This window comes from Aptenodytes patagonicus, chromosome 1, assembly GCF_965638725.1.
Source record: "Aptenodytes patagonicus chromosome 1, bAptPat1.pri.cur, whole genome shotgun sequence".
NCBI lineage: Eukaryota > Metazoa > Chordata > Aves > Sphenisciformes > Spheniscidae > Aptenodytes > Aptenodytes patagonicus.
In genome coordinates this window covers 224,309,338-224,323,380 of record NC_134949.1, presented here as the reverse complement: position 1 = coordinate 224,323,380, position 14,043 = coordinate 224,309,338, and the positions used below count along the sequence as shown (strand labels likewise).

Below are 14,043 nucleotides of genomic sequence, written 5' to 3'. Positions count from 1 at the left end.
GCATTCAGCAGGGCTCTGTGTCTCACTGCATTAGAATCATAGAATCATTGAGGTTGGAAAAGACCTCTAAGATCATCGAGTCCAACCGATTGCATCCACGCCTCTTGCTTTGCAGAGTACTCACATTGATGGGCACAAGAAGAACAGTGTGCGGCACAAACTGGTCTCCTTAACACTCAAGAAGAAATCCAAACTGACGGAGGAGGTGAGAGGAGACGCTTGGCCACCTGGCAGCACAAGTGCCGTTGGATTGTCTGCAGCCCTCTCTGACTCTCTTCTGCTTTTCCCTAGACAACATAGAACCAGCCCTCCTCTGGGTTTGGCGCTACCTGTCTCTCTGCCTGAAAGATTTAAGGAGTGTTTAAGGGGAAAGGTTGGCTTCCCGTGTCTCCTTGAGTCATTCTGCACCTCGCGCCGGCCTCCCCTCGGCTCCCGTTCTCCATCCATCCAGCATCTTCCCTCCCCTCTTTCACAGCCCTCCATCCAGCTGCCGATACCTCCCACCACTCTGTGATGGTCTGAATGTTATCCCTGCTTTTAGCTTCCTGCCCTCCACCGTGGCTTAGGTAGCAGAGGTGGGGGTCTCCAAAAGCGCTCACCCATCCTCTGCTCCTCTCCAGTGCCGGGGGCAAAACTCCCCATGGGAGCAGTTAGCCCAAGCTGAGAACTTTTGAAAATCCCATCCCAAAATAGCGAGGAGCAATAAATCTTTTGCGGGGGCGGGGGTGAAAGCAATGCAAAGACATGGATCCAGTCTGCTTTTACACGCTGCCTTGTCCACTTCCAGAGCAGGCACCGTCTCACCTGGCTGTAGCTGCTTGAGAGCGTGAAGATTGCTCTCTAAGATAGTCACCCTCCTTCCCTTTAGGGTCAGTGGGGAGAAATAGGACCCAATCCAGCTTACCCTAATGTGGCTCTGAACGCACTCTAGAAATGCCCGTCTTTCTCCAGTGGTTCTGAATGGAGACAGAGTTGACTAGCTGAGACAGAGAGCTGGTAGGTGGATGAATGCCATCCCTGTTTTCACAAACAGCACCATGCTTACGTGCTTTTGGCTGCATCATTAGCATGGGGAGCAGGTCCATTCTGCCAGTGTTTTAATAATTTTTTTAATATAACTGAGTTAAAGGGACAGGCCTTCCTTGGCAATAAGCTGGGGTTATTCCAAAGAGCCTTGGTGGCTCTTTCCCGGCTGCAGGACCAGCTCAGAGCTGGGATGCAAGGGTGCCATTGTAGAAACCCTGGGCAAAGAGCAATCAGGTGGGAGCGTGACCAGACAGGACCATTTTCAGGTTCACTCGTATGTGATTAAAGCCAGCAAAGTCACACCCTCCCATTGCTGATAAAGTGCTAGATTGAAGAACTTCTGAGACCCCTCCTGGCTGGTGGAGGAGTCCTCCTGGGCAAGCACCACACATTTGGGATGGGGTGGGGGGGGACATAGTAACTGGCTGTACTGAAAGAGAGCAATGTGTCTGGTTGGCAGGTGACAAAGAGACTTCACGATGGTGAGTCCACGCTCCAAGGTAATAGCATGCTCGAAGACCGACCCACCTCCAACCTGGAGAAGCTCCATTTCATTATTGGTAATGGCATCCTCAGGCCAGCCTTAAGGTTAGAAATCCAGACAAAGGCATAAACATGCCATTCGTTTCACTCCTCCTTCCTTGAGCTATTCTTGTCCAAATGATTTTGCTATTGTGTGCAGCTTTACAAAGCTCTCATTATATCATTTTTCTGGTTGTGTTGTATAATATGGGCTGGATCATGTTCCTTACTGTCCATATCAGGCCTGATGGAAAGACCACACAGAGGGACTCAAACGCTTCTGAAAGTGCTAGTGGCTACTGGATTGTTTTTTTAACGCTCACTCTGGTTGTTCACTACCCTTCGTTTTCTATTTGACCATTTAGATGTCTTTTGTTTGTGTGAATATTTTGAATGGTATACTAATGAAAAACTCTAACTCATTTCAGTTGCTAAATTAAGCATTCAAAAATTGGAAAGTGCCAAATTAAGGCCAACTGCACATCTTTGGTTTAGCCCATTTATGTGTGCGTGTGTTACAATACAGTCCTTGTTTATGTAGTCTCACAATCTTTTCACTCACACCTATCTGCTCACTCCAGGAACAGGGTGGGCATCCTCACCTGATGACCAGCTTCTCTAGTTTTCATTTTGTCCTCCCAGTTTACCATGAAACCCTTAACCTTACTTTTCTGCACAGTCTGCTCTGAAGGCAGACCTGGTAGTGTCCCATGGGCTTTCCCATGGGGTTTGTCAGTGTAACAGGTTGGCTAATATTTTTGTTGCCTCCCACGTAGACGAGGAAGTGCTGTTATCCCTCATTTTGCATGTAGAGAACTAAGGTTAAAGTCAAAAGTGGACATTAAATCCCAAATTGAGATACCAGGCAATGTACGTGCCTGTTTGGACGTAAGAGCTGGACAAACCTTGACCTCCGCTGGAGCTGATCGTTCCCAACACTTCCACAAAGCAAATTCAGGCATCTCAAGAGGAACAGCCAGCAAATGAAGACTCACAGCTGATGGCCTTCTATGAAAGTTAGTTTAGGAGACTCTCTTACTGGAAAATCTTTGTAAGAAGCCAGAGTAGACTCCATCATCCAGAGGTGACATTGAGCTTCCTTGAACCTTGAGACTCCCTTTTATTTCCCTCCTTCTCTAAGCAGTGTCAGTCAGCTGTGGGAAATCTCAGCTGGAGCACAGGGAAGACTCAGTGGGCGTTACAGGGCTGGTGATGGGTGGCATTTTAGAGACACTGCAACGATCAGGGTGACCATCATTAGGGCAGTTAAATTAATATCCTTGCAATGCTAAAATGAACTTTTAACTATCAATCACGTGCAGACAGGGTCTGTCTCTCTGTTCATGTTGAAAACCACCACCTTAACTCTAACGCTTTTTTCATTCCTATTGCAGGGATGAAATCTATTGTCAAATCTGCAAGCAGCTGACCCAGAACCCATCCAAAAGCAGCCATGCCAGGGGCTGGATCCTGATGTCCCTCTGCGTGGGATGTTTTGCTCCTTCTGAGAAGTTTGTGAAGGTAAATTGTAGATTATATTTGTCTCATTATCTGCCAATACATTTTCTTTCCCATCCACGGGACCAGCTTTTCTCTTGGGTTTCACAGGAGAGAGAATCCTGGTCTTTATCTTTGCCAGGAATGAAAATGACATAAAGTTCCTAAGAACAGTGTGCGTGATCCCAAGTTCGATGTCTAAAGTGGATCAGATGAGTCACTCCTGAGCAGTGACTCTCTCTTTCCTGTGACTTTAAAGGGAGTGCAGACAACCAGTTCAGATGATGCCTTCTGCATTGTAGATGTGCGAAGATGTGATTAAGTGATTTCTGGCAGGAAAGTTAATTGTGGGAGGCTGCAAGTGGAATTTGCACCCCCAGAATAGCCCACATTTCTCCCCTATTTCTCACATGCAAAGGTCTATGCAGTCATTCAAGCATCTATTGGCTTTGACATTATGACCTCAGGCACGTACTCTAACAAAATTGGCAAGGAATAGTACTACACAGCTAATTATAAATATAACTTAATATAGAAAATTACACATTCAAAGGGAAGGGTTTAATTTACCTGGAAGTATGTTTGCATAGTTTCTCTCTGCATGCTACAACTTGCCCCACCATGTGTCATACTGAAAACATCCAACTCTGAACAGCCACATGAGAAATGACATGTAATGTATCTTTAGAAGCACTGGGGATCAGCAGGACTGAAGTCCGTGGGAGATGCTAAGTGGCTGCCACTTTTGAAAATCAGGTTATTCTTAAGGATTTTCTTTTTTTCTGGGCAAAGTTTTGTTGTCTAGTTTTGAAGGCAACAAGGAAGTGATCGTGCCCCTGTACTCGGCCCTGGTGAGGCCGCACCTCAAATACTGTGTTCAGTTTTGGGCCCCTCACTACAAGAAGGACGTCGAGGGGCTGGAGCGTGTCCAGAGAAGGGCAACGAAGCTGGTGAGGGGTCTGGAGAACAAGTCTGCTGAGGAGCGGCTGAGGGAACTGGGGTTGTTTAGCCTGCAGAAAAGGAGGCTGAGGGGAGACCTCATCGCCCTCTACAACCACCTGAAAGGAGGTTGTAGCGAGGTGGGGTCGGTCTCTTCTCCCAAGTAACAAGCGATAGGACGAGAGGAAACGGCCTCAAGTTGTGCCAGGGAAGGTTTAGATTGGACGTGAGGAAAAATTTCTGTACTGAAAGAGTGGTGAAACATTGGACCAGGCTGCCCAGGGAAGTGGTGGAGTCCCCATCCCTGGAGGTATTTAAAAGACGTGTAGATGAGGCACTTAGTGACATGGTTTAGTGGGCATGGTGGTGTTGGGTTGATGGTTGGACTTGATGATCTTAGAGGTCTCTTCCAACCTTAATGATTCTATGATTCTATGAAGTCTGCCTTCCTAATGAGTTACACACCTAGAGTCTGACTAACACCCACTGGACTGCTCAAGTTAATCCCATGCCTAAGAGTTTGGCTGGCTCAGAGCAAAGGTCTCAGCACTGTGTTTCCTTTGCTGTGCTATAAGTCCTCCTTTTTCCTTCTCAGATCTTTGAATGTTGGAGCCTGGACCTGCTCCAAAGCCTGCTGGAGATAAAGATGTTCCATTAATTTCCATAGCTATCGGATCAGGTACTGGGTCCTCAGCACTGAAAGAGCTGAAGCCAAGAATAGAAATCCCTCCTTCATCCCCAGGCCTTGCCAGTATGAAATCTAATAAAGCAGATAAATCACTGGCAAAGTGGCAGAAAATTAAATTATGTCTGGAAATGAGATCTGAGAAAGTATGCCACAGGAGGTTGTGTGGGTTTAAATCTTTAATAGCGGAAGATTATTTTAGGTAAGTGAAGCACTTCTCAGAAATAATTTATGGGTAGCTCTGGAGACTCAGATATAGAATCATAGAATAGTTTGGGTTGGAAGGGACCTCTAAAGCTCATCTAGTCCAACCCCCCTGCAATGAGCAGGGACATCTTCAACTAGATCAGGTTGCTCAGAGCCCCGTCCAGCCTGACCTGGAATGTTTCCAGGGATGGGGCATCCACCACCTCTCTGGGCAACCTGGGCCAGTGTTTCACATGTACCTCTGCCCAAAGCATGGTCCATGCTGAAATACATGGCAATACTCCCAACAGCTTTGGAGAAGGTTTATACTAATTCTGCCCTTATTCATCACCCTTTTGCACCTTGGGCTGTGGGAGATGATAGGCGGGCTGTGGTGACTGAAGCTCCTCGAGTATGAGTGCAAACAACACTTGCAGCAGCCCACACTGTGGTTACCTTTCAAGGCCCCAGTCTTGCAAACAGCAGCACACAGGCAGTGACTTGTGCCATGTCTCGGAGCTCCTCTGAAGCCGCTGTAGTTATCCATGGGGACATCATTGACACCTTCCAGCTTAAAATGTTATGTTTTGAGATAAAGCATTCTCATGATGAAATGTTAACTCTGCCCCCGAACCATATACGTTCCCATCCAGACTCACTTTTTTGTTTTGTGAAAAGCAGAGGAATATTCATAGTTTGTTGAAGTTCAGTGAACTCTTCTGTTTTGAAGCTACATTAACGCAGGCCACCTAGTCCAGTCTGTTCTGGGTTGGGAGACAAACTCCACGTCAGTGCCAGACCTCACTCTCAGACTCTTAATCTATTAGTACCATGTTTTCAGGAGTTCGTAGTCGGCCAAAATCTGATTTACTATGAGTTCACTGACCGCTGCTTTAACCATGCAATAGCTACCATTGAATGTATGGTAGCCACGCGCTGGCTCTCAGCCAGTTAGCTAGGTGACATTTTGTTAACCTCACGTCTTTTTCAGTTGATGCCCTAACTTCTCATTTAGCAGTAATTATCCACCATTTTAATAGAAGGAAAAGTATATAAGGGTAAATATCTCTTAGCATTTCTTTCCTATACTCTCCCATTCAGTGAATGTTGTATCAGGCTCCTGGTTACTTTTCTCCTGAAACCTCTCAGCTCTAACTTTAATAGCAGCAATATTATGGAAAAAAAGATGAGGAATTTCAGGAAACTGTTGTGCCTGGAAGTTGTTCCACAACCTTCAAAAGTGTCAATTAGAACTGCACATTTTGAGAAGGATTTAGCTGATAATGAGGCAGTCTTCGATATGTTTTCCTGCTCCCAAAGATGAAGGTCACGCTTTGGATCCCATTAGACACCTTTATCGCATCATATGCTAAGCATGGGTCAAGACACATTAGCACTCCTGTTCTTTGTACTTTTCTTTCAACTGATAATGGACTTTGGTGGGAAGGTTGAGTCACAAGGAAGGAGAAATAAAAAAAATATGTAATTACATTGTTCATTATTAACAGCATAATTAAAACTACACTTTTACACAGCATCAGCTGCTTGCAATCATTTGCAACAGCTCCCATCCGTATAACCCGGCTGTATTACCTGGTTATTTCAGAGTATCTCTATAAGTTACGGTTGAGAGAGATATCTGTCTCTCTAACCATGTTATTTATGGACTGACAGTGTTATAGAGCAGCCTGTGTTACTGAGGGAACAGCTGTGTGTTATCATTCAGAGAAGTCTTTATCTATCTATAAAGGCTCCCTGCAAAAAATGATTTACAGAACTATTAGTCTTAGCTACCTTTTTGGCTAAGATATTTATGTATTATTTTTAAGTGTATTATCTTTCATATTGTGGAAGTCACTGGATTTAATTTTCTCTACAATAACGTGGTTGTATTTTTAACATATGGTGAAGTGCTTCAAATTCTGGTTTAAGATCTTCTAAAATGCAATTTAAAATCGGACTGAAGAAACATCTGTTCAATGTAATCGTGAAAGGTCTTTTGTACTGGCAGCTAGGTGTTCTGAGTGTCATTTGCTTACAATTCCCCTGGATCGTTACTTACACGCCTTTTTCATTCACTCCCATCTTTTTGGCCAACACTCAATAACATTTTATAACACATCTTTAAAATACAGAGATAGAAATCAGTGGCAGCAATAGCAGGAACAGAAAAGCTGCTGCACTGGCTTCGATCAAAGGTCTGTCTAGGCTGGTATCTTATCTCCACCGAGGCCAGAAATGCACAGTATAAGCACAAGGCAAGGGTGCAGACTGTCCTACGCTCTCTCAGCTTCCAGCAACGGGATGTAGGAACATCCTGAGCCTGAGCGGTATCACTGCCGTTAGTCCCAGAGGGCTTTTCTCTAATAAAACATTGCTTTTTAACCTTTGCAAATGCTTGGCCTCTAGAGCCGATGGTCTAACCAATGTGTTCCCTGCTGCCAACAGTATTTAAGGAACTTTATCAACGGAGGCCCCCCGGGTTACGCTCCCTATTGCGAAGAGAGGCTGAGGCGGACGTTTGCCAATGGGACAAGGACGCAGCCACCCAGCTGGCTGGAGCTGCAGGTATGAGCCCCACCATCCCCTCCCCAGGCAGCTGGGGCTCAGAGTTTAAGCCTTTCACTATCACGGGAACCGTATCTCTGGCAGGACAGAAAGTAGGGCGACAAAACGCCTATTTCTCTCAAGAATTTTCAGGCATTTCCAAGATATTGCATTCCCTGTGCATCCTGGCTTTGCTCCAGAGTATGTTGAAGATCAATCCCTTTGGCTACGTCAATACTTGTAAATTAAATGTGCTCGAGAGTGCTCTCGGGCATTGGGGCCAGCTGGCATGGAGCAAGCCCCCATGTATGCTAGGAAACTCTCTTCCAGACAAAGGTGGCTGCAGGCAAACTGCCTACTGAGAATGGTCCCTGGGACTTGTTCGGGGATAGCCGTAGCTGGAACAGGCACAGTTTGTGCAGTACTTGCTCATTTTCTATGCTGGTTTACTAGCATAGACAGCTGTGCTCTGAGCATTCCCGGGCATGCTTGGATTTACTGGATTAGACACTTTGATGACTGAATGTGTTAAATAAAAAAATCTGGGACTTCCAAGTGCTTCCAGGGGCTGACGGTACATTATCCTGTTGAGAAGTATGTTATGGTAGTATTGAAAAGCAGCCAGTCAGTGGAATCAGGAATTAGAAAATAGTTACCACAGTTGGGTGGAAGAGTATGTAGGTAAATAGTCTCGATGGGATTGAAATACACGTGCCTTTATAAAGTTTGACTTTAATCCATTAGGCAACCAAATCCAAGAAACCGATCATGCTGCCCGTCACATTTATGGATGGGACAACAAAAACCCTATTGACCGACTCTGCAACAACCGCTAAAGAGCTCTGTAATTCTTTGGCCGACAAAATCAGCCTGAAGGACCGATTTGGCTTTTCACTTTACATTGCACTTTTTGACAAGGTATGTCTTAAATTATGTTCCTGACTAGCCCTATAAAAGAAGAGGGAGGTTCTCCTTGCTGTCACGTATCTTCCAGAGGCGAGAAGGACCCTGTGCTCTGAGCAAACAACCAGCTTCCAAGGTCAGGAAGGAACTTTTCTACAGTGCAGATGCTAGCATGATTTTCACAATAAGAGTAGTCAAACATTGGAGCAGGGTTGCAGAAACAGTATGAAAACTCCCTCCTCGGAGATATTCAGAATTTAACAGCAGAAGGCACAGAGCAACCTGATCAAAGATGGACCTACTCTGACCGAGTGGGCTGGACCAGAAACCTCCAGAAGTGCCTTTCCACCTACATTATTCTGTGATGCTATGCTCTTACTCTCAGTCAAGCTACTTTGAGTTGAATGTCCAATAAAAAAAACAGCCTGGATTTTTAAACAAGGGGGCAACTACACTTAATTGGAAAGCTGATGGTTGAAATTAAGCTGCCAAAATGAGCTCAAATCTGAACTGCCATACCTGCATTGGCATTTAACCCAATTTATTTAACCTAAAAACGTACTTTTATTCAGAAATTCCGTAAAAATAAAGGTGAGCGTAAATGAGAAGGGAAAACAGACCTAGGGTAAAACTTCATCAGGTGAGACAACAGCTGCAAGCCAATGAAACAGAATTATTCCTACAGCTGCTGTATAAGAGGATGAAGTATATTCTCAGCTCTGCATGTGGCCACCTCTCCCTGTGGGTGGAAAAGAAAGTGGTTTATACTCTGTCTTCCTGGTCTTTTTTGAGGAGACATTCATCCAGGGATGTTCACTCTGAGGAGACGTGGTGCTTTAGGGCCTTGTGCTAGACCACAGTGAGAAGACAGAGGTGATACATCTTCTGTAACAGGACAGGCTGTTTATTCTGGGTTTGTCTGATGCTTAGCATGGTTGCATTCAAGTCCGTGACTTTGAAACAGGATGTTTCTAAGCACAGTATGAATAAATAATACTTTATAATGTGACCGGTGGCTTTGCTAATTCAAGTTGATGCCCTCTTTTCATTCTGGATGGGAAACTGGGGCTCAAAACAAAATAGCTCACCCAGTCTATGCTGTAGACCTATTCAATCTTGGCTGGCTAGTAGAGGTAGATACTTTGATTTATTTTGACTAGAAAGGAAGTCTGGATGAGTGACTCAGAGATAGATATCTGCCTAGAGAGGTCAGCATTTAGTCGGGTGAATCCACATTTGCCTCTGCCCTGACTAGGTCTCCTCACTGGGGAGCGGCAATGACCATGTGATGGATGCTGTGTCTCAGTGCGAGCAGTACGCCAAAGAGCAGGGAGCGCAGGAGCGCAACGCGCCATGGCGGCTTTTCTTCAGGAAGGAGATCTTCACTCCTTGGCACAACCCGAGTGAGGACAATGTGGCCACCAATCTCATTTACCAACAGATCGTGCGAGGAGTCAAGTTTGGGGAGTACCGGTGTGACAAGGTAAGTGTCCTCAGCCACTACCGGTCTCACCAGGTTTCATCAAAAGGGATGAGAAATCTTCCTCCCTGAACACCTGCTAGCTTGGGGATTGTGGTATTCACTTGGGAAACAGGAGCTACAGGAATCAGATCCTCTTGGCTGGGGAGAGACCAAACATTCCCATGTCCTGCATGAGCACTCTTTCCTGGTGAATTTTGGATGTGAGAGTGAGCAGCCACTTCATCCATCAGCCTCGGTTTGGAGGGCCACAAGCACACTATAACTAGATCACCAGATCAGGAGTACACAGCAGGATCCTGTTCAGTGAATCCCGCTAAGCCTTACACGAGAGATGCTTTTCAGGATACCCAGACCTCTGCCACGCAATACAAACCCAATAATGCTGCCATCTGCTGAAGGGACATTGCCAGCAGAAACCTATGCCTCTAGAGTCTCTGGGAGCTTACAGAATTATTCCAGTGTCACTGAAATGAGCATCTCGAGACATCAAAATCTCTGACAATGTCCATCACATTTTGTTTTGCTTGTGTTTAAAATCATCCAAGTGTCAAATTGAAGATATCTCTCTTCCCCAACACCTAATCATTCTCCTGTGGTCCGGTAGAGTCTGGTCACCTTGGGAACTAAATCATCTTTTCCCATCTATATTGCATTAACTGTAGCTCCTTTATCCTATCTGAAGTCCTGCCCTTTCTTCCTCCCCTTCTCTTTCTCCTGGTCTCCTTGTGCTATTATCATCTCAGTAGCTCTATCATTTCACTCCAAAGTGCTTGGAATGTAGCTGCACCGAAGGACATTTTACAGTTCTGCATTATGCACAGGTGCTTCAGTTGCTGGGCTTCTCAAGTATGAGAAATGGTGGATACATGCCGTTTTCAATCATTAAACTCGGTCTACCATAGCAAAACCACCCACTGCTGACTGCAGGCATCAGAAGCAGACCGAACTGCGAGGAAAGACTGGGACAAACATGTTTTTACGGTTGGGCTCGATGATCTTAAAGGTCTTTTCCAACCTAAATAATTCTATGATTCTGTGTTCACACACAGTACAGGGTTGCATGGTGCTGGTCACTGAATGTGTTAAGGCTTAATCATAGCTTTTAGTGGTCAATCTCCTGAACCTCAGATGTGCAGAAAGCACCGGTGAAGTTCTGCTGAAAGGAAGCACCCCCACACCAATCTGAAGCAGCAGTGCATCCAGCCTCCAGAAAGAGCTCCTTGGGTGATGGAGGATGGATGCTGAGGTGATGGCCTGGTAACAGCATTAACTTGGCTTGTTTGGCTCCCACAGGAAGAAGATCTGGCAGAACTGGCTTCCCAGCAGTACTATGTGGACTACGGGTCAGAGATGGTACTGGAAAGGCTGCTGAATCTAATTCCATCCTACATCCCGGACAGAGAGATCACAGCTTCGAAAACAGTGGAAAAATGGGCTCAGCTCATTATAGCTGCACATAAAAAGGTGGGGACAATGGATCACCTGGCAAGGACCAAGGCGTGCTTCAGTAGCTTTGTGTTCCTTTTAAACATACATCAGACATCATAGCTCAGCTCTTAGCCCGGTCTGAAGCTAAATCAAAGAGAAAGGGCAGGTGTTGTACTAGCCATATTCAGGTTTTGAGGCAAGAACTGACAGAAGAAGACAACCTGCAGAGATTCACTATGAGAAGCAAAATGCCACGTCTGGGGTCTCATTCCTGGTACACAGGATTGTGGTGTTATTGGTTGTATTACAGTGGTGGTTCATGTCTCCAGGCAATGTCAGGACCTTATTGTACCAGGCGTTGTATAAAACCTCCCTGACATTCATAAGAACATTTGTGACACCCTCCCACAGCAACACCTTCCATAACTCATTACCCATAAGTCATCCAGGCATGAGAATTGTCGTTCATTTAACAGCAGGAGCCAGCTTCAGATTAAGACCCCTAAAATGTAAGCATCTCCACATGTGTTAGGAGTCTCACCTCCCATTACTGTCAATAGAGACCCAGGGATGCAATTCAGTTGGGTCTTGCAGGTCCTCCGTCAGCCTGTTAGCTACATACAGAAGCCTCGGGTATCTGAGGATGTCCTAAATAAAGCTAGATGCCTGTGCTTAAGGGCTACCGAGTGTCTGTTTCCAGCTAAAGGACTGTCAAGCTGAAAGGTAGACACCTACCTTAGAGAAACCCAAAGTTAGCTGAGATGAATCCCACTCAGACTGGTAACTCAGGATGCTTGCCCAGCCTTCTCAGAGTTGAATTATTCCCTGAAGTGGGAATCAAAATTTTGCCAGGACTTTGTCCAACCTATCGCTTGTTCCTGTAGGACTTCGGCCCTTAGCCTCATTGAGGACTAAATTAATATTAGTTCCAAGATCTTCAGATGACATGAATTGGTTTTGTTTGCTCTCTTCCTGGCTGTAACTGGGTTTGTGCTTCATGTTGGTTGTAATTTGCTTTGTCTATAGGGAATTTATACTCAGAAGAGGGCAGACCCCAAAAAAGTCAAGGAAGAGGTAGTGGATTTTGCACGTTTCAAGTGGCCTTTGCTGTTTTCTCGGTTTTACGAAGCCTTCAAATTCTCAGGTGAGTCAGTAGAGCACATCCCCGGAGCATAGGATGCTCCAAAGCAAAAGGAAGGAGAGATAGGGACTCCACGGACAAGAAGACTTAATGGACCATCTAGCTGGTCTTTTTTAGATACGTTATTTATTGGTGCATCCTGATTATCAGTGGCTCAAGCTATGAGTCTGCCACTATTTCTCTTACTAAAAATAACACTGTTTTTTGATCATTGCATCCTCCTTTGAAATGCACACGTTTTCTATATCCTAAGACCCGTCATGAACTGATTGCGTGTCTTGTCTTCAACCCAGGGCCAAGCCTGCCTAAAAATGATGTGATTGTAGCTGTCAACTGGACAGGGGTGTACTTTGTGGATGAACAGGAGCAGGTTCTCTTAGAGCTCTCTTTCCCAGAGATCACAGCTGTGTCAAGCAGCAGGTAAGGGGGAATAGACTTAGCTGGTGATCTCACCCTAAACCAGTCTTTTTCCAGGCTTCGCCTTTTGATGCCATTATCTTTCCTGTTTGTGTCTTCTATAAAAATATATCCCAGAGGGGGAAAGCTGCAAGGGCAGAGTTTCACTTTGGCCACCATTAAAGGCGATGAATACACTTTCACCTCCAACAATGCAGAGGATATCCGGGACCTGGTGGTGACCTTCCTCGAAGGACTAAGGAAAAGATCCAAGTATGTGGTCGCTCTCCAAGATAACCCAAACCCTGGTAAGTAAATGGCCCAGCCCAGTCACAAACATATAGGTAGATTAATTACTCCGAAGGGATTTGGAAAAAAAAAAATCAAACTAATGGTTGTTCTTCTTGCAGTGGGAGAAGAATCTGGGTTCCTCAGCTTCCTCAAAGGAGACCTCATAGTTCTGGACCAGGACACAGGAGAACATGTGATGAGCTCAGGGTGGGCTAATGGGTTCAATGAACGGACCAAGCAGAGAGGGGATTTCCCAACTGATTCCGTCTACGTCTTGCCTACAGTCACCATGCCTCCACTGGAGATCGTGGTAAGCTGTCTTATAGAATGGCACAACTTCATACAAAGCCCAAGGAGGTCAAAGCCTTCCTGAAGAGCTTAGATCTGGCCAGAATCTCCCTGACAATAAAGTGGATACCAGAGTGGCTGAGAGGTGACAAGTTGTCCGAGGCCAAAGTGATGTCAGCCTTTTCCCTGGTTTTTGAACACCACAAGCTTGTGACTTGGAATATCCATGAATCCTGCTACATCCCTCCAGCTGGCCTGATTACTTGTAGGTGTATTTGGGGTTGGTGGGCACATTCACATGCAGAGCTGTAGGACTGAAAGCACATTATCTTCATTAGGAAACGATCCACACTGTGGAAACATTCATTATTCCTTGCATTAGTGACTGAGAATGGCACACAGAAATGACAATTGCTCAGTTCTTACTGACTATTAACTGGAATTAATGGATTATTCTTACTCACTCGCTGTTCATCTTTTCACTTTGTATCTGCTTCCTCTTTCTGGATATGTCAAATATATATTATATCCAATATACTAGGTGACAGAGACTTTTTCATCCCACAGGCACTGGTCACGATGACCCCTGATCAACGACAAGATGTTATCAGAACCTCTCAGATGGCAATTTCAGACAGTGAAGAGAGGGTGAAGCCATACACCTTGGAGGAATTTTCCTATGATTATTTTAGGTGATTTTTTAAACCATCT

At 45.3% G+C, this 14,043-nt stretch overlaps 1 protein-coding gene across 2 annotated transcripts in view; it reads left to right on the top strand.

Annotated features, from left to right (window-relative positions):
- Positions 1-14,043, top strand: part of MYO7A (myosin VIIA) — a 108,636-nt gene that overhangs the window by 81,385 nt on the left and 13,208 nt on the right. For both annotated transcript variants that reach the window (XM_076328470.1, XM_076328471.1), the window contains 12 exons: positions 116-205; positions 1,487-1,614; positions 2,943-3,069; positions 7,304-7,423; positions 8,147-8,320; positions 9,561-9,788; positions 11,082-11,252; positions 12,243-12,360; positions 12,651-12,777; positions 12,892-13,061; positions 13,164-13,354; positions 13,900-14,024. In XM_076328470.1, the coding sequence (XP_076184585.1) occupies positions 116-205; positions 1,487-1,614; positions 2,943-3,069; positions 7,304-7,423; positions 8,147-8,320; positions 9,561-9,788; positions 11,082-11,252; positions 12,243-12,360; positions 12,651-12,777; positions 12,892-13,061; positions 13,164-13,354; positions 13,900-14,024 (1,769 nt within the window). The remainder of the gene's footprint in view (positions 1-115; positions 206-1,486; positions 1,615-2,942; positions 3,070-7,303; positions 7,424-8,146; positions 8,321-9,560; positions 9,789-11,081; positions 11,253-12,242; positions 12,361-12,650; positions 12,778-12,891; positions 13,062-13,163; positions 13,355-13,899; positions 14,025-14,043) is intronic.